The sequence below is a fragment of the Salminus brasiliensis genome, chromosome 18 (assembly GCF_030463535.1).
Source record: "Salminus brasiliensis chromosome 18, fSalBra1.hap2, whole genome shotgun sequence".
Classification (NCBI taxonomy): domain Eukaryota; kingdom Metazoa; phylum Chordata; class Actinopteri; order Characiformes; family Bryconidae; genus Salminus; species Salminus brasiliensis.
The window spans coordinates 30,865,533-30,886,350 of NC_132895.1; the positions used below are offsets into that span (position 1 = coordinate 30,865,533).

Genomic DNA, 20,818 nt, shown 5'->3' on the forward strand with positions numbered 1-20,818 from the left:
ATCTCCCCTCTTCCTTCATCTTCCTCTTTTCTTCTCTGCACTCTGTTGTTGTCGTCTCTGTGGGCGTTTCTGTTCCTCACCAATTCCTCTCTCACCTCCAGATCCATACGGATCAATAGCCTCTCTCTCTCTCTCTCTCTCTCTCTCTCTCTCTCTCTACCCCTCCTCTCCCTTTCTTTCTTCGGGGCTTCAGACAGTGCCTTGTGTGTGTGCGTGTGTGTGTGTGTGCCTACAGTATCTTGTGTTTACAAATGTGTAAAGTGTACGGTGTAAATGATGCCGTGTAAAGTGTACAGTGTAAAGTGTACAGTGAAACCTGTGTGGTATACAGGGTACAGTGTAGAGTGTACAGGTTTACAGTGTAAAGTGTACAGTGTAACATACAATATATAGGGTAAAGTGTACAATGTAAAGTGTAGAGTGTAACTTGTACAGTATACAGTGTGAAATAGACTGAGTAATGTGTGCAGTGTAAAGTGTACAGTGTAAAGTATGATATATCGGGTAAAGTGTACAGTGTAACATGGGCGGTATACAGTGTAAAGTGTAAATTGGGTATATAGGGTAACATACAGTGTAAAGTGTGCACTATAACATGTAAAGTGTACAGTGTACTTTACACTGCTTTATGTTTTTAATCACTAGCTTTGACTGTGTGTGTATGTGTGTGTGTGTGTGTATGTGTGTGTGTGTGTGTGTGTGTGTGTGTGTATGTGGTCACATCTGAAGTTCCGACCTTGCACTTCCACTCACTGGCCGCTTTATTAGAAACCTCTTCCTGCCAGTCTCTTACTTTCCCCCAGCAGGTGGCGCTAGAAGCGAGGGGATTATAGGAACTGCTCTCACATGTCCCCTCTCTCTCTTTGTCTCTGGTCAGGAGGTGGTGTGGTTGGAGCGTGGCCAGGGTGGGCGTCTCCTGGAGGAGCCCAAGACCCTGCTGTTCAAAGGAAACTCCTTTAGCCTGCAAATCTCCATCCAGGACGTCCCGCAATTCCTCTGGAGCATCAAACCTTTTACCACCTGCCAGGTACCACCCTCATGAATATTCACACCGCCCCTGGGATGAATATTCACACGGTGCATTAATATGCAGATTAGGCCGGCCGTTAATGAGCCGCAGCAGGTCGGGTTTCCGGTGCGTTCTCGACTTGGGGCTTGAATATTAACCAGCCTGCGCTGGAGGGAGGCGAATCTCGCCCGTGTGCTGTCGTATTTAGTTTTGCGCTGGAGCTTCGAAGCTAATGTCGCTAACAAGTAAATGGAAGCTCATGAACAACAGTTAGCATGGTGCTAACTGCCTGATTTACTTTGCAGTACTGGGTTCTGGGGTGTACTAATGAGACTGGATCTGACGCTTGACTTGACCGTGCTGCTGGAGGGTGTTCTCGTTATTTGGTTGATGGTGTTAGCTTGGACTCCCCCAAGGCTAGAACCTTCCTGGGTTCTAGGGGCGAGGGGAGAGGGAGGGCCATCCTACCCCCCCATAGAGAGCAAGGCTAAGCTAGGTATGCTCTCTGGAACACCTGGTCACAAACATGGCCAATGAACTTACGACCTTACTGATTATACAGCTGCTAGGGCCTGTGCCACACTTTATGGACAAAAGTATTGGGACGCCTGCTCATTCGCTGTTTCTTCCAAAACCAAGGGTACACAGATTACTGCTAGATTTTGGAGGAGCGTTGCTGTGAGGATCTAATTGCATTCAGCTTTCACACACCTCAATGCTGGGGGGCTTTATACCCCTCTATAGCTCACGCCTAGAATTAGGCAGCATGGTACCAGTAGGTTCATGGTTATCTGCTCCAGAGAGTCCTATTCTATTGGCCAGATTTCTCCACAGGCACTAGACAAGCTGTGTGCATTCCTCTGACTGCCAGTCACTGACAGAGGTCGTCCGGTTTGTGGTCGTCCATCTACCGCCATTGTACAAACGTGGCATTAGCTGCTAGCGTCGCTCGAGAGCACCCTCTAGCTGTTGGGGTATAAGCACCTCAGACTGTCTCTGAACTGTCTCTCTCTCTGTGTCTGCAGGAGTTTGGCTTCTCTCAGGTTTGGGGCAGTAATCAGTCTCCTCTGCAGTGTGCCTTCACCCTGGAGCGCTTCAGCCAGGCAGCCAATCAGCTCTCCTGCAAGATCAGCGTCCGGCAGGTCAAAGGCCAGGAGCAGATCCTGCAGGTCTACACCACCGTGGCTGAGGTGAGGTCTTTTCTGTCATAAGAAACACAGATTCGAGCTCTCGGATAACTTGATATCCACCCTGCACGTCCTAAACCCCCCTAAACTCCCTCCACCAGAGCCACAAGGAAGTGGTGCCGTTCTTCGCCCAGTCGGACTGTACCATCACCTCTCAGGCGGGCGCCAGGGCTTTCAAAATCCCCCTCTCCATCCGCCAGCGCATCTGCGCCACCTTCGACATGGCCAACGCCAAGGGCAAGGACTGGCAGCTTCTAGCACAAAAACTGCGCATAGACAGGTGAGGTGTAACACACACACACATACATACACACACACACACACACACACACACACACACATAAAGCAGCATCTGTCCTGATTTGGTGCTCAGGCCTATCCTCATTAAGGCAAGGCATGCTGAAAAACACGCATTCCATATGGTGAGTGTGTGTGTGTGTGTGTGTGTGTGTCTCCAAAACTGCACACTCCTGTATTGCACATGCTACTGAATGTGCTGCACCCCCCTGGGGATACCTTTGCAACTGCCAGATACACCACCCAGCTACACCATGGCAGTCACTAAGCAAATGCCTTAGACACCATAGCAGCCACGTGGCAACTCCATAGCAAACACCTATCAACAACCTTAGCAACCACTTAGCAACACTACGGCAATCACTTGGAACACCACAGCAACTGCCTAGCCATAGCAATCACTAAGCAATTCCATAACAAACACCTGACAGACCACAGCAACCACTTGGAATGCCCCAGCAACTCCATAGCATGTCGTGACTACCTTGGTAACCACTTAGCAACCATCTAGCAACACCATAATAAAACTTGAGACACCATAGCAGCCCCTTGGAATGCCACAGCAATGCCATAGCAAACACGTGTTGACGACCAAAAAGCAACACCATGGCAACCACTTAGCAACACCATGGCAATCACCTGGGACACCATAGCAACTGCCAAGCGACCACCTAGCAACACCTTAGCAACCACTTAGTAACACTACAACAAACACGTGCGACACCAAGGCAGCCACTGGAATGCCACAGCAACACCAAAGCACACACATAGTGAAAAATTTAGTAACCACTAAGCAGCACCATGGCAACCACCGTAGTACCCATTTTTTATACCATAGCAACTGCCTAGCAACCATCTTAGCAACACCATAGCAATCACTTGGGATACCGTAGCAACTGCCTAGCAACCACCTAGCAACACGATAACAGCTATGTTTCAATCACTTAGTAACACCATAGCAACTTTAAAAAAAACCATAGCAACCGAATATGGGATGTGTAGCAAAATGGGTAACTACTCAAACCGCCCTGCTTTTCCTTTTAGTTATTATTATTATTATTATTAATTATTATTATTATTATTATTGATAATAATAATAATAATAATAATCTGCTCCCCTTTTAAATGTTTCTTAAGACTGAGTTCAAAGACTTCTGATCAGCTTTAATGAAGGATGTAGACAACACACTCTCATCTTCAGTGGGGTCATCTTCAGTCACCCTGCTGTACACACACACTCTCAGTGTTAGTGTGTGTGTGTGTGTGTGTGTGTGTGTGTGTATATGCATGTGTATGCATGTGTGTTGTGCAGCATAAGGCATATGCCTCCTCCTCATTAGGCAGCAAGGTGTGTGCGCCCTCATCCAGGCATTCTGGGGTATTTGTCACAGCTTCACTTCGGCATGCTGGGATTTCTGTCACAGCCGTTTCTCTCGTTTCACCAAATTCCGCAGCGTGGCAGTCCAGCAGCTGTCTTTCTGCTGTTCTCAGAACCTCAGAAGTTGCGCAGGCCATTAGTCTGCCTGCCTCCACAACTGCAGTTTATCTTCAGCGACTGCGAGGGGGGGGGGTGTTTCCTGTGAGCACCGTAGCTGTCATATCAAACCAGGGTTGGGGTCCTGACGGTGGGGAGGAGGCCTCTTTTTCCACATTGGCTTTCTGAGCATGTGGACGGCAGCATCGGGAGGGGGGGGGGTGCGTGTGGGTAGGATTTGGGGGTATCTTCTAGGCGGTCGCAGCCGCGGGCAGTGTGTAATGAGAAACGTCTTGTTAAGCGGATTTCTGCAATTAGCTCCCCGGGACGTGAGGGAGCGGGAGGGCAATTACCCGGAGAGCCGTACAAGGCAGGCGACCAGCGAGCCAGCGCTGCCCCCTGGTGGAGGCGGAGCAGAAGGTCAGGCGGCAGGAGGCCATTGATTTCGGTAGGTCCCTGCGGGGAATGTGTGGAGAGAAAAGGGATTGTTTACATTGCACCTCCAGCAGAGCTCAAGCCTTCTTTGCCCCTATGCCCCACTTATCCAGCAGCAGGGCTGCGATATTGATCCGGATGCGCTTTTTTCCATTCGACTCTGTCTGGGTGGTGGTGGGCGGGGGGGGGGTTGTGATAATCATGCACAATCCCTTCTAGCATCCTCCTGCTCACATCCAGCCTCTTCAGCCTGCGCTGCTTTACTCTTAGGTGTACTTTAGATAGGAATTCCAGTACAGGCTACAGATCGATCAACCCGTATCCAGATCCGAAGGAGTACTACAGCTCCCCCAAGCACTAGCAATGCTCCCAACACTAGGAGCTCGGAGGAACGCACCACGTCCCCAGCTCCACCACACCAGCTAACAGAGGCCTGTGCTGGCCAACGTTGCTTCAGTAGTGCTGAGGGGAGAGAGCGCCATCTACCCACCTGGGAGAAAGCATGACCAGTTGTCTCCCACAGCTGCCACCCCTGATGATACCCACCTCCACCCTCCCTGATGATACCCACCCCAACCTTGATGAAACCCTCCCTTAATACTACCCACCCTCCTTGATGATACCCCACCAACCCTCCATGATGATATCCACTTATCCACCCTCCCTGATGATACCCAACCCTCCTGATGTTACCCACCCCCACCCTAGATGAAACCCTCCCTTGATAATACCCACCCTCCCTGATGATACCCACTTATAATCATACCCTTCCTTGATAATACCCACCCTCCTTGATGATATCCACCTACCCACCCTTGATGATACCCTACCCACCCTCCCTGATGGTACCCACCTATAATCATACCCTTCCTTGATAATACCCACCCTCCTTGATGATATCCACCTACCAACCCTTTACAATACCCCACCTACCCTCCTTAATGATATCCACCTACCCACCCTTTACAATACCCCACCTACCCTCCTTAATGATATCCACCTACCCACCCTTTACAATACCCCACCTACCCTCCTTAATGATATCCACCTACCCACCCTTGGCAATACCCCACCTACCCTCCTTGATGATATCCACCTACCCACCCTTGGCAATACCCCACCTACCCTCCTTGATGATATCCACCTACCCACCCTTGGCAATACCCCACCTACCCTCCTTGATGATATCCACCTACCCACCCTTGATGATACCCTACCCACCCTCCCTAATGATACCCACCCCTCCTGATGATACCCACCCCTGATGATACCCTCCCTTGATAATACCCACCCTCCCTGATGATGTAGTGTGATGAAGTGTGTTGTTGTTGTCTTGCAGTGTTATTTTCAGCTCCCTGCTCTTCATGCTCTGATTCTGATACCTGAACCATTTCCTATTTGATTTCTTTCCTTGTTTTTCTGGGTCCAGCATTTAAGAGCCTATTCAATATATTTATCAGAACGTCAAAGGCAGAACCTGTATTTGATCAGCGCTCTCGCTGAGGGGGTCTGCATACTTCACCTCAGAGCTCTCGTCTCCACACGAACCTGTCAGATTTAGAAGGAAATAGCACAAGCCGCAAGCACATTAGATCTCGATCCGACTCTAGCCTGTCAAACCTCGATCTGTCTGTTTTGTCTCAGTCAGACTGCAGCCCAGCAATGTCCATCCACCTGCATGCAGTGTCGGTCGTAATTACATTTGTACGGGTTTTGACGCTTCTTCGTCTTTGCGCAGGAACCTGGGATACTTCGCAAGTCAGAAGAGCCCGTCGGCGGTCATTCTCTGCCTGTGGGAGGCTCAGCACCAGGACCAAGGAGACCTGGACTCTCTGGCCAGCGCTCTGGAAGAGATTGGCCGGGTTCACTCCAAACACCCTTGCATGCCAGCCACCCTGGACCACCCCAGACATCTGACCATCATGGGAAACATGAACAACCCCAAAGCCTCAACCATGACTGGCGCCCTGGGCCAGTCCAAACACCTGGCCATCATGGGTACACTGAACCAACCCAATCATCTCCCCAACCCTGTCACCCTCAACCACTCCAAACACACATCCGGCATGGGTGCACCGGACCATGCTAGTACCTTGGACCAGTCCAACCACTCGGCTAACCTGGCCACACTGGACCATTCCAAGCAGTTAGCCATTAGTGGTATGCTGGACCAGTGCAAACACTCAGCTAACATGAGCACACTGGACCATCCAAAGCAACTGGCTGTCGCCGGGAGCATGGACCAGTACATACACTCGGCCAACATGGATACGCTGGACCATTCCAGACGCTTGACCATGACTGGTGCCCTGGACCAGTCCAAACACTCAGTCAACCCTCTCACCCTCAACAACTCTCAACACCTAGCTAACACTGGTACCCTAGACCACCCCAAAGAGTTGACGATTGCTGGTACCCTGGACCAGGCCAAACAGCCAGCTAACACCGGCTCCCTGGACCCCCCCAAACAGTTGAACATCGCTAGTCCCCTGGACCAGTCCATCCAATCAGCTAACCTGAGCATGTTTGACCATCCTAAACAGCTGACCTTTGCTGATACTTCTAACATGAGTAACATGAGTACCCTTGACGTCCCCAAGCAGTTGACCATCGCTGGTACCCTGGAGTCCAAAAACCCTGATATTCTCAACCTGGACCCGTCTATACACCCGTCCATCATGCCCACAGTGGATTGCTCCAAACATCCAGCCACAAGTGGAACCCTAGACATCAGCAGAAGTCCTCCCTCCAACGCCACTCTTGGCCGCTACAGTGACGACCTAGACTCTGACCACACCTAGTAGCCACGGCCCCAGAAAAGAGTTGCCGGTGGCAAAGCTTCCTGGATAAAGGGGCAGAGAGAAGGAGCTTGTAGGTGACACTATGAGGGGTTGCCAATGGGTCATCGGACAAACCCCTTCCACTCCAGGGAACGCTGCTTCTCCTTCTTTGTGACTGCTATGAAAAAAAAACAGAAAAGCTACGTCTGGATGATGTCATATGGTCGCCTCTGCTCAGATCTGGGCCAACGAGAGGAGTTGGATCTTAGTCGATAGGCGCAGGACAGGCTCGCGCTTTTTTAGCCCTGCCCCATAGCCCTCATCCGCTACTGTGCTGTGAAGTCGTTGTCGTTTCTTTCGGGACTTTTCCCTCGGGCGTATCCCCGTTCATATCCAAGGCTGACGGGCATATTCAGACGCGACGTCGTGACTAGGGGGTTGCCAAAGGACAAAGTAGGGGGAATCTGTCGCCCTGTTCAAGAGGACAAGCACTGACTACACGGGACAAGGGTATGCCCTCGATCCCCCTGCGACTGGCCGAACCATGCAACCGGACTTTCCGAGACGACCTCGAAGAGGTACTGCGGTGTCACAAAGTGGCATGACGTGGGACTGTCCTATCTTTTAAGCATGCAATTTGACCCTTTACGCTTCTCCAGTCTTCTGAAGGGGGCCTAGGAACTGGTCAGTTGCTCAGCTGTCCCAGGAGGAGTGGCCGCAGAAGACAGGTTGCAGTTCTGGATCTGTGTACACAGGCTGGTCGAGTCCTCGAGTCTCGGCCCTGACCTCTGGGTACCATAGGTCCAAGATCCAGACCCAGATCCAGATCAGACGCACTGAGATGAAGCGAAGTGTTAGTGTCTGTTTGTCTGTTGGTTTTTCATTCCTATGATTTTCTTTTTAATAAAAGGATCTGATCTCAGATTTCAGATTTGGACCACGAAGCCAGTGGTGTAGAGCATTTAAACATATCACGCTACTTTGCTACAGCAGCTTTGGCCAACTGTGACTGTGTGTATATAACACATACACAAACACACACACACACACACTGACACAGGTACACACCCAAAGACACCAGGAACTGAATGACATACCAATATGATCACTCTTGAGGTGAGTAGCTGGGAAGAAAAAAGAAAAGAAAAAAACGGAAAAGAAGTCACTGCTTTTGGAGAGAGTGAGTGTCTGAGCTAACGGCTAACGGCTAACAGCTAGCAGCGAGAAGTGGCGTGTTTATGATTGCTAGAGAACGCAGTTGAGGTGCATCCGTTTTACAGCTAGACTCGGAAAATCCCAAACGTGTGACGCAAAGGTCAGCAGGGGTGTCAATTTCCACCCGCTAGCTAGCTATCTAGCTGGCTAGCTCCCCCTAGCTTACAGAATTAGTGAAGCTGGAAGCGCCATGGCAGTCGCTAGCGCAACGCCCCTGGGGAATGCTGGCCAACAGACTCGTCCCGCACTTTTTTCAGATGCCGGCTCCAAAGGTACCAGCACTGAAATGGTAAAGACTAGCATGCTAACATGCTCATGCTAGCATGACACTGTGTAATGGGGGGGAGGGAGGGGCAGTTATGCCCTCTGGGACTCCCAGGCCACAGATGTCTTGAATCCCTGGGGATTAAGCTCATAACCTACTGACGACAGTTAGCTGTAACAGGGTGGTAAAAACAGGGTGCTATTCGAAGCAGACGAACTCCAGTACGTCCCACACTTTCTGAGATATCCACTCCAATGGTACCAGCACTGGTGGGGATGGGGGTTAGCTGGATACCTGCTAATGCTAATACAGTTAGGTCAGGTAACGGACGTCTCCGTACGGGCTAGCATGATGCTGTGTGATGGGGGAGAGGGAGGGCTCCAGTAGATCCCTCCAGTATCTCCTGGAGCCCTCCAGTAGAGATGGAGGGCTCCAGTAGATCCTCGATCCACTGACTCGTCCCGCGCTTTTTCCCAGATATCAACTCCAAAGGTGCCTACGCTGGAAGGGTGAAGGCTAGCATGCTAACCGCTAACGCTAACACACTTAAGTCAGGTAACAGATTTCCACACAGGTTAGCATTGCGCTGAGTAATAGGGGGAGGAGGGGGGCAAAAGGAGGACCGTCCTGCTAACCCAGAGAGGTCAGCTATGGTACTCTCTGGGACTCTTGAATCCCCGGGGATCAAACTCCTGTAGCCATGGCAACGTAAACAACACCACGGCAACTGGCTTTTTCTGGTCTTTTTTTTTTTACAAAGCTTTTGAGGTCGGACTTTGAATATGTCCGGCATGTCGGATTTGGGCAGTGAAATTACCTCCTAGGAGTTACTATGGAGACCGCAGTGGTGGTACCTTTGGGCAACACTGTCAGAAATGGCTAAAGATTAGCGCTGCGGCTATGATTGACAACCAGTTAGCATGTGTTGGTGAACTACACAGCCATGCAAACTGTTGCCATGGTGATGGCATTACTGGAACAGCAGTGGTGTTCCTGTCCGAAGGTGGGGCGGCAGTGTTGGTACGCTATGTTAGCATGAATCGTCCGGCGCTAATCCACTGGAAGACGCGGAAAAACCGGAATGTGATTCGCCGGAACAGCAAAGCGGTCCAGAGAGACGGAGGAGGAGGAGCAAATCTGTGCAGCTTCTGTTCGGACACACCTCCTTATGTCTTAATGTTGATATGCAACATGTATGCATGGGCTTTTGAGGTGTGTCTGCAAGTGTGTGTGTGTGTGTGTGTGTGTGTGTGTGTTTGTATGGTTGGGGTAAAGCAGCCTAGCTCTACTAGTTCTTGAGTTTATTCAGGTAAAGTTATTGTGTGTGTGTGTGTGTGTGAGTGTGTGTGTGTGTGTGTGAGTGTGAGAGAGAGAGAGAGAGAGAGAGATGCTCTCTCGACTAGAGACTGAGTGGAAACCTCTGTGTTCTTATTGGAAACTGTGGCAGATTCATTTGAATAAAGAATTGTTCATTTACCAGCAGCAGCGTCTTGACTCCCTTCTTCTGCTCCTCAAAACTCCTTTACTTTCTTCTCCTCCTCCTTCTTAACCCTCTTCTTCTCCTCCTCCTCCTCCTTCTCCTCCTCCTTCTTAACCCTCTTCTCCTCCTCCTTCTCATTCTAAACCTTCTCCTCCTTCTCATTCTACACCTCCATCTCCTTCCCTTCTTCTCCTCCTCATTCTTAACCCTCTTCTTCTCCTCCTCCTCCTCCTCCTTCTCCTCCTCCTCATTCTAAGCCCTCTCCTCCTCCTCAAAGTTAACCTTCCTTACCTCCTCCTCTTCCTTCTCCTCCTCCTCCTCATTCTAAGCCCTCTCCTCCTCCTCAATGTTAACCTTTTTACCTCCTCCTCCTCAGTCTTAACCTTCTCCTAATTATCATTCTTAGTCTTTTTCTCATCCTCATTCGTAACCTTAATCTCCTCCTCCTTCCCATCCTAAAGCTCTTCCTCCTCCTCCTCCTCCTCCTTCTCATCATCATCATTCTTATCCTTCTCCTGCTCCTCCTCCTCCTTCTCATCATCATCATTCTTATCCTGTCCTGCTCCTCCTCCTCCTTCTCATCATCATCATTCTTATCCTGTCCTGCTCCTCCTCCTCCTTCTCATCATCATCATTCTTATCCTTCTCTTGCTCCTCCTCCTCCTCCTTTTCTTCCTGCTCATCCCCCTGATGTGTTTTCTCCTTCATCTCCTACAATTAGTTATGGTGGACACACAGAAGCATGACTGCCACTTCCAGCTCCCAGAAGATTCTCATTGGAGGCAAGCTGGAAAGAAAAAGAGCGTTAGAGAGGACAGGATCACCCCCCCCAACAGCAGCATCCATCGTTCCAGAGAGCACCGGCACTTCCACAGCTCAGTGCATTCGGCAGTTATATGCGTATATGGCCAGCAGGTGGCAGCAGAGGTCTGGAGGTCTTTTGTTGGAGGTGGGGCGGCAGGGAGGTGAAGCCACAGCCGCTGTTCTGACAGTCGTGCATGTTTACAAGCTGTCTGAGTGAGGCAAGCCTGGAGACTTTCTCTTTTTCACACACACACACACACACACACACACACACACACACACACACACACACACACACTCAGCCGATCCCTTTGGTGAAGTTCCCTATTCACACAAGAGTTGGAATGGGTGTTTCCTATAAAGTGGCCAGTAACTGGATGCAAAAGGCTGTGGGTGTTTCCAATAAAGTGGCCACCGAGTAGAAGCACAAGGCAGTAGGTGTTTCTAATAAAGTGGCCACCGAGTAGAAGCACAAGGCAGTAGATGTTTCCAATAAAGTGGCCAGTAACTGGATGCAAAAGGCTGTGGGTGTTTCCAATAAAATGGCCAGTGACTAGACGCAAAAGGCAGTCAGTGTTTCCAATAAAGTGGCCAGAGAGTAAAGGGCAAGACAATAGGTGTTTCCAATAAAGTGGCCAGTTTGGTACAGCTTCCTGCACGTTTTGAGTTTTACCACTAGATGGTGCTCAAATTCTCTCTGTCTCTCTCTCTCTCTCTCTCTCTGTCTCTCTCTCTCTCTCTCTCTCTCTCTCTCTCTCTCTCTCTCTCTGTCTGTCTCTGTCTCTTTCTCTCTGTCTCTCTCTCTCTCTCTCTGTCTCTCTCTCTCTCTGTCTTTCTCTCTGTCTCTCTCTCTCTCTCTCTCTCTCTCTCTCTCTCTCTGTCTCTGTCTGGTGGGACAACTGTCCCGGCTCAGTTGGATTAAAGATGACTCTTTTTTTCCTCCCTTCCTTTACCTCCCTCTTCTTTTTCCTCTGCTCCCCCGCCCTCCCTCGCTCCCTCTCTCTCTCTTTCTCTCTCTCTCTCTTTCGGCTGGATGAAAGGACTCTCAGACACCCACTGGATTCGCATACCATTCAGTCCAGCACACACAGGACGCCTGTGTACTGCTGAGCGGGAGAGAGAGAGAGAGAGAGCGAGAGAGCAGTAGAATGAATGAGAGACAGAAAGGTCAAAGACAGCTAACAGTCCAAACGAAGGAGTTTGAGAAAGAGAGAGAGAGAGAGAGAGAGAGAGAGATAACGGGACAACACTGAGGTCTGCTTTGTCCCACAGAGAGGGAAAGAGAGCGAGGGAGCGAGCGGTTAAACGAGAAAAAGAGAGGATAGAGAGACATAAACGGAGTCATGTGAGGCTCATGAGGGTAGGGGCCTTTAGAAAGCCCTCAGCCGCCCGCACACACACACACACACACACACACACACACACACACACACTCACACATACACACTCACACACACACTGCAACAGTCTGGCTTGTTTTGGAGTTTACTTCCTGTGTAGCTTGGATACCAGAACACACTCCGTTTTCCTCCTCAGTTTTTATCACCCTTGAGTTTTTACAGTGTCTCTCTCTCTCTCTCTCTCTCTCTCGCTCTCTCTCTCTCTCTGCTGTTGTCTCCTGGTTCAATGATCTCGACTTACAACACACACTCCAGTTCACTGCTCTCTCTCTCACGCTCTCTCTCTCACTCTTTCACACACACTCAGACTTGCTCTCTCTCGCCCCCTCTCATTTCTCTCCCCTCTTTGTCTCGGTCCTTGCTCCCTCTCTCTCTCTCTCCCTCTCCCTCTCTCTCTCTCACCCTCACTCTCACTCTCCACCGTCTGGCTTTTCCATCTAAGCTGTGGAACGTGGGCTTCCATGATCTCACTGGCTTAGATGTGGAATATTCTCTGTCCTGCAGCTGAGCGCAGAGCCAGAACGCCGGCCTTCATGAAGCCTTCATCGACCTCAACCTGTCAGACTTACTTAAGAGCACCATTCCAAGAGAGAGAGACAGAGAGAGAGACAGACAGACAGACAGAGACAGTATGAGGGACAGTGCCTCACATGTACATAAGAAAACTTGTCCAACAGAAGTGAACAGGGACACTGACTGCAGCAAAATTCAAAGAGCCAATCAGATTACGGGAGAGAAAGCTCAACCAAGCAATCGGGTTTTAGAAGGGGAGTATCGGCTAGCCAATCAGATTGTGGGAGGGGAAATTCAACAATCCAATCAGATTGTGTGAAGGACACATTAGCTAGACAGTCAGATTGTAAGAAGGACACTTAAGCTATAGACAATCAGATTGTAGGAGGGACACTTTAGATAGACAATCAGATTGTAGGAGGGACACTTTAGCTATAGACAATCAGATTGTAGGAGGGACACTTTAGCTATAGACAATCAGATTGTAGGAGGGACACTTTAGCTATAGACAATCAGATTGTAGGAGGGACACTTTAGCTATAGACAATCAGATTGTAGGAGGGACACTTTAGCTATAGACAATCCGATTGTAGGAAGGACACTTTAGCTATAGACAATCAGATTGTAGGAAGGACACTTTAGCTATAGACAATCAGATTGTAGGAGGGACACTTTAGCTATAGACAATCAGATTATAGGAGGGACACTTTAGCTATAGACAATCAGATTATAGGAGGGACACTTTAGCTATAGACAATCAGATTGCAGGAGGGACACTTTAGCTAGCCATTAAAATTTTGCAGGAGAAATTCAACTAGCCAATCAGATTGCAGGAGGTAAAGCTACACAAGCCAATCAGGCTGTACTAACCAGGCAAACGACCAAAAACTACTGACCAATAAATCACAGCAATAATTCAGCCAGCCAAATTCCAGAATTCAGTGTGTGTGTGTGTGTGTGTGTGTGTATGTGTGTGTGTCTGTGTGTGTGTGTGTGTGTGTGTGTGTATGTATGTGTGTGTGTGTGTGTGTATGTATGTGTTAGGTACAACATATGTGCACTGTGTGTGGAAATGTGGTGTGAATGGTTATGACACACACACACACACACACACACACACACATACTGCACACACACACACTGTGGCCCGCCACTGGGTCGCATGCTTCAAATTACTGTACATGTGCCTGAGAGCCCAGCGCCAACTGTGCAGAACAGAAGACTCTCTCTCACACACACTCTCTCTCCCACACACACACTCTCACACACACTCTCACACACTCTCACTCTCTCATTCTCTCTTTCACACTCTCTCTCTTTCTCTCTCTCTCTCTCTCTCTCTCTCTCTCTCTCACACACACTCTCTAACACTCCCTCTCTCACTTTCTCTCTTTCTCTCTCTCTCTCTCTCTCTCTCTCTCTCTCTCTGCGGGGCAGCATACCTCTCTCACTCAAAGGGGTAGAGATGTGAGTTGTGGGGCAACTCCAGCTGAAACTACTGGCCACTATATTCGATTAGGAAATCTAATTGGCAATTAGGACATTAGGAAACTTAACTAGCCAATCAGAATGCAGGAAGGACAAATCAACTAGCAATCCAGTTGCACAAGGGCAAACTCAACTCAAGTAGCCAATCAGACAGCTGCAAGGCAACAAGACAATTGAGATGCAGGAAGAAAAAAAATCAACCAGCCAATCAGATTGCTGGTGGGAACTATCCAATCAAATTGCAGGAGGGGAAAACTCAATTAGATTTCAAAAGAGAAAATTTAACTATCCAATCAGATTGTAGGTTCAAAAAAACAACTAGCCAATCAGACTGCCGGTGCGAAAAACCCAACCAGCCAATCACAGTGCAAAAGGAATATTCAACTAGCCAATCAGACTGCTGGGAGGGAAATAACCAACTGGATTGCAAGAGGTGAACACTCAGTTAGCCAGTCAGATTTCAAAAGAGAAAATTCAAATAGCCAATCGGATTGTAAGTGTGAAAATGCAAACTAGCCAATCACATTGCAGAAGGAAAATTCAACTTGCCAATCAGATTACTAACGGAGAAATTTAACTAACCAATCAGGTTAGTTAAACTTAACTAACCAATTAAATTGTGAGAAGGAAATTCAACTTGCCAATCAGATTGCAGAACATTAAAGCTTAAGTAGCCAATCAGACTGCAGGAGGGAAGCTGAACTAGCCTGAAAGACAGAGGGTGTGTGTGTGGGCGTGACGTGGGCGAGGCCTTACAAGCAGGACAGCTGCGTTAGCGTTAGCGTTAGCGGTAGCTGACCTGCATTACAGCCCATTAGCTCAGGCTAGCTAACTGTGTCCTGGACTCTCACTCTCACTTTCTCACTCTCTCACTCTCACTCTCTCACTCTCTCTCTCTCTCTCTCTCTCTCTCTCTCTCACTTTCTCACTCTCTCACTCTCACTCTTACTCTCTCTCTCTCTCACTCACTCTCTCTGTCGCACTCCCACTCTCACTCTCTCTCTCTCACTCTCTCTCTCTCACTCACTCTCTCTGTCGCACTCTCAATCTCTCACTCTCTCTCTCTCACTCCCAATCTCTCTCTCTCTCTCTCTCTCTCTCTCACACACACTCTCTCTCTCACTCTCTCTCTCTCTCTCTCTCTCTCTCTCTCTCACCCACTCTCTCTCTCTCACTCCCAATCTCTCTCTCTCTCTCTCTCTCTCTCACCCACTCTCTCTCTCTCTCACTCTCAATCTCTCACTCTCTCTCTCACTCCCAATCTCTCTCTCTCTCTCTCTCTCTCTCTCTCACACACACTCTCTCTCTCACTCCCAATCTCTCTCTCTCTCTCTCTCTCTCTCACACACTCTCATTCTTTCCTTTCATGCTTTATCGCCTCTCCCTTTCAACTTGTGTGCGTGGGAGATGGATGTTTGCTGTCTATTAAATCTTAAGTGTGTGTGTGTCTGTGTGTTTGTGTGAGTGTGTGTGACGTCAAGTGATCAGGCCACATACCTAAGTGTGTTTGTAAGTGAGACTCCACCCACAATTCATGCTGTGAAGTGCCTGAATCAACAACACACATCACACACACACATTCTCACACACACACATTCACAAAAAGTTTGTTTTTGTGGTATCATGTATCTTATGTATGTATACGCTTGAATACACACACACACACATGTGTGTGTGTGTGTATAAAATATGTATTTTTGTTCTGTAATATATATATATATGTCTATATGCTCCTCTATGGGGCTCAGTGGCCCCTGGGCCACCGCTGTAATGCCTTTGGGAGGAGTGGCTCAGTGTGTGAGAAAACTATTCTCAGTACAGCTTTACTACAGCGACTCTAGACGTCCAGTCACAGTCATATCAGAACATTATGACCACCCTTCGTTTGGAATAAATTCGGCCCGGGACGTCACAGATGTCCTGTGACGACAGGGTTTGCTGCACCTATAAATAAGCGAGCACCCCAGTCAGCTGTAGCAGAGTGCAGAACCATCGTCATGGGCAAAGGATGTGATTTGACCAATGTCCATAAGGGTGCGATAATAGGGAACCGGGCTAAGGGTTGTAGCATCTCGGGAACCGATAACTTTGTGGGACATTCTAGAGCCGCCGTAGTGAAGGTGTACTGAGAGCGGTCTTCTCACGCACTGAGCGCTTCCCAATGGCATAACAGTGGTGCCCCACGGGCCACTGATGCCAGAGGGGCACTACGACTCGTGCGACTAGGCTGGTCCCACTATGCCCACCAGTAGGTAAGTGCTCCTAATAGTGTGTGTATAACCCTAATATGTGTACATGTATATAGATGCAGGACCTACCCTCACACTCTCACTCACACACTCACAACTCTCACAAAACGTTTTACTACAGTTTCCTCTCCAGCCCCCTCACTCCATTCTCCTCTCGCGCTCTCTCTCTCACTCTCTCTCTCTTTTCCACCCACACAAGCATACCAGCCTGTTATGTTGCTAATCTACAGGGCCTGTCTCTGTGTGTGTGTGTGTGTGTGTGCAACTCAAGGCATTCTGGGAACAGTGACCCATGTTCTGCAGTCCTTTCTAAAGACCTGGCCTCATTCTTAGGACGACACACACACACACACACACACACACACACACACACAGGCGGAGTGAATAGGGGTCAAGGCCAGTGAAAGAGGGCACTGCAATGCTTTTGAGTCTGTGCCCCACCACTGATAGGAGCTAATGTATGAGTCACACACACACACACACACACACACACTCTCCCTCCCTAAAATACCCTGATTAGCATTTCAGCAGCGCTCTGGTGGGCTTTACAATGAGCTAACTGAACTGCAATGCCATTTGTTGAAAGCTTTGTCGTGATCTATGAGAAGCTTTTGAAGCTCCTGCTCACTCTCACTCACTCTCTCTCTCTCTCTCTCTCTCTCTCTTTCTCACACACACACTTTTTACACCCAGCTTGTTCAGCCCTATAATCTCTTAAACATCTCTTAAACCCCCCCCCTCAGCGGTATTGTGAGTGAGGGGCCGCTCAGGCCGCCGCTGGTCCTGAAGGAACGTTCTCGGATATGCTGGAGAACACGGTGACTCTTCTATATTAAGGCATGAAGGCAAAGTGGAACCATGCCAAACAGGGATTAGTCATCTTCACAAACAAGCCCAGCAACAAATACCAGTCCCCCGCGGGTTTATTCTAATGTTATATAATTACAGGTAGACACTCTCACTGAACACTGATGTTTTGTTTATTTGGGTTTATTCTAATGTTATATAGAGTTAATTACAGGTAGACATGCTCACTGAACACTGACTTTATGTTTATTTGGGTTTATACTAATGTTATATAGAGTTAATTACAGGTAGACACTCTCACTGAACACTGACGTTTTGTTTATTTGGGTTTATTCTAATGTTATATAGAGTTAATTACAGGTAGACATGCTCACTGAACACTGACTTTATGTTTATTTGGGTTTATTCTAATGTTATATAGAGTTAATTACAGGTAGACACTCACTGAACACTGATGTTTTGTTTATTTGGGTTTATTCTAATGTTATATAGAGTTAATTACAGGCAGATACCCTCACTGACCACTGACTTTCTGTTTATTTGGGTTTATACTAATGTTATATAGAGTAAATTACAGGTAGACACTCACTGACCACTGACTTTCTGTTTATTTGGGTTTATACTAATGTTATATAGAGTTAATTACAGGTAGACATGCTCACTGAACACTGACTTTCTGTTTATTTGGGTTAATTCTAATGTTATATAGAGTTAATTACAGGTAGACACTCTAACTAAACACTGACTTTGTTTATTTGGGTTAATTCTAATGTTATATAGAGTAAATTACAGGTAGACACTCTAACTAAACACTGACTTTGTTTATTTGGGTTAATTCTAATGTTATATAGAGTTAATTACTGGTAGACACTCTCACGCTCAGTTTTGTATATTTTGTTTGGCTTCATGTAATATTTTTGCTACATTTATCCATTTGCCCTTATTTACCTCTTCTTTAACTCACACACACACACACACACACACACACACACACACACACACCCGCACACCCACATACACACTACCTGGGAGACTGCACTTGACAGGAGCGTCCACTCCCACTCTACTGGTCAGCAGTTACACTGGACTGTAATAGTAATAGATGCTGAATAATTTACATGTGGTACTGAATAATTTATAGCAGTAATTAAGTAAGTATCATAATCATAATCATAGGAAGACACTGGAAGATTCATAGTATATACAGAATATTTAATAGTCATTCACAATACATGCTGAATAATTCATAATGGGTGCTAAATATTTAATTGCAGTTAGTTAATAATTCATAGTAAATTCATAATTGGACAATTCATAGTGGACACTAAAAAGATCATAGTATATACAGAATATTGTATTTATTTGCAGTACTTACTGAATAATTCATAGTGGATACTACTGTAAATAATTTGTTAGTTAATAATGCATAGTAGGTACTGAATAAATTTTAATGGTTCCTGAATAATGAATAGTAAATACTGAATAATACATAGTGGATACAAAAAAATTATATTGAATATTTTTAAAAAATGTAACGTTTCCTGAATAACTAAAAGTAAATACTGAGTAATTCATAGTGGATAGTGAATAATTCATAGTGGATACTGAATAATTCATAGTGGATACAAAAGAATTTATATTGAATACTGAATAAATTGCAATATTTCCTGAATAACTAAAAGTAAATTCTGAGTAATTCATAGTGGATACTGAATATTTCATAGTGAATACTGAATATTTCATAGTGGATATTGAATATTTTATAGTGGATATTGAATATTTCATAGTGAATACTGAATATTTCATAGTGGATACTGAATATTTCATAGTGGATACTAAATAATAGTGAATACTGAATACTTCATAGTGGATACTGAATATTTCATAGTATGTACTGAATAAATTATAATGGTCCCTGAATAACTAATAGTAAATACTGAATTAGTCATAGTGTAAACTGAATGATGTATAGTAGTAAAAATAGATACTGAATAATGTCAGATCTCGAGAGTAACAGCTGAACAATAAGGCTAAGGGTTCATGGGGTTACAGGTTTAAGAATAACAGGTGATGTAGTCTCTCCTTCGGCCATCCCAGCCCTCGACGTGACACAGGAAAAAACACGTCTGAATAACCGGCAGCCACTCCGGAATAGCAGCCCATCAGAGCAGCGGCCTCCGGATGCACTCTCAGATAACGGCCCCTGCTGCACGTTCGCACCACTGTGACTTCTTCGAGGTTCTTGAGGGCCTTGTTTTCCCAGCCAGAGGCTTTCCAGTAAGACTGCCACAGACACTCTCTGTCTAAAGTAATGGGTTTACTGGGCTTCACCCCTCCTCTCATACCAAATGCCGTCAGTCAGATAAGACCTGTTTGGTGTCTGAAGTTCAGCCTTGTTAGATTTAAGCTAGCGGCTAATGAAAGCTAGGCCGCTAATGAAGCTAACAAGTAATGGGGGCTTGGGTATACACCCCATCAATTCATTGTGGGTACTAATTAATGAATTGCATTTATTTAATAATTCATAGTAGATGATGAATAATTTCTAGTAGACACTGAAAAATTTTATATACAGAAAAAAATTCTGAATAATTTACAGTACACACTGAATAATTCATATTGGGTACTCATTGTAGTTCATTCATAATTCATAGTTGATACACATTTTAATGGTTCCTGAATTATTCATAATAAATACCGAATAATTCATATAAAAGATTGAACATTTCATAGTAGGTACGGAATAAATTATAATGGTTCCTGAATAATTGATAGTAAATACTGAATAATTCATGTTAAATAATGAATAATTCATAGTTAGTACAGAATCGAATATAAGCGTTTCTGAATAAGTAATAGTAAATATGGAATAATTCATAACGGTTCCTGAATAATTCATTGTAAATACTGAATAACTCATATTGAATACTAAAGAATTCATGGTTGGTACAGAATAAATCATAATGGTTCATAATTAATTGATAGTAAATACTGAATAATTCATACTGAATACTGAATTATTCATAGTAGGCACTGAATAAATTATTATGGTTCCTGAATAATTTATAGTAAATACTGAATAATTCATACTGAATAATGAATAACTCATAGTTGGTACAGAATAAATTCTATGGGTTTCTGAATAACCAATAGTAAATATGGAATAATTCATACTGGATACTGAATAATTCATAGTAGGTTCTGAATAAATTATTATGGTTCCTGAATAATGCATTGCAAATACTGAATAACTTATATTGAATACTAAAAAAATCATAGTTGGTACAGAATAGATGATAATTGTTCATAAATAATTTATAGTAAATGCTGAACAATTCATGCTGGATACTGAATAATTCATTGTTGGTACAAAATACATTCTAAGGGTTTCTGAATAACTAATAGTAAATACAGA

General features: G+C 46.2%; 1 protein-coding gene across 2 annotated transcripts in view; it reads left to right on the forward strand.

Moving 5' to 3' along the window:
• Window positions 1-10,144, forward strand: part of unc5da (unc-5 netrin receptor Da) — a 230,302-nt gene extending 220,158 nt beyond the window's left edge. For both annotated transcript variants that reach the window (XM_072661937.1, XM_072661938.1), the window contains 4 exons: window positions 878-1,027; window positions 2,035-2,199; window positions 2,298-2,476; window positions 6,141-10,144. In XM_072661937.1, the coding sequence (XP_072518038.1) occupies window positions 878-1,027; window positions 2,035-2,199; window positions 2,298-2,476; window positions 6,141-7,203 (1,557 nt within the window). In that variant the 3' untranslated portion in view covers window positions 7,204-10,144. The remainder of the gene's footprint in view (window positions 1-877; window positions 1,028-2,034; window positions 2,200-2,297; window positions 2,477-6,140) is intronic.
• Window positions 10,145-20,818: the final 10,674 nt, after the last annotated feature.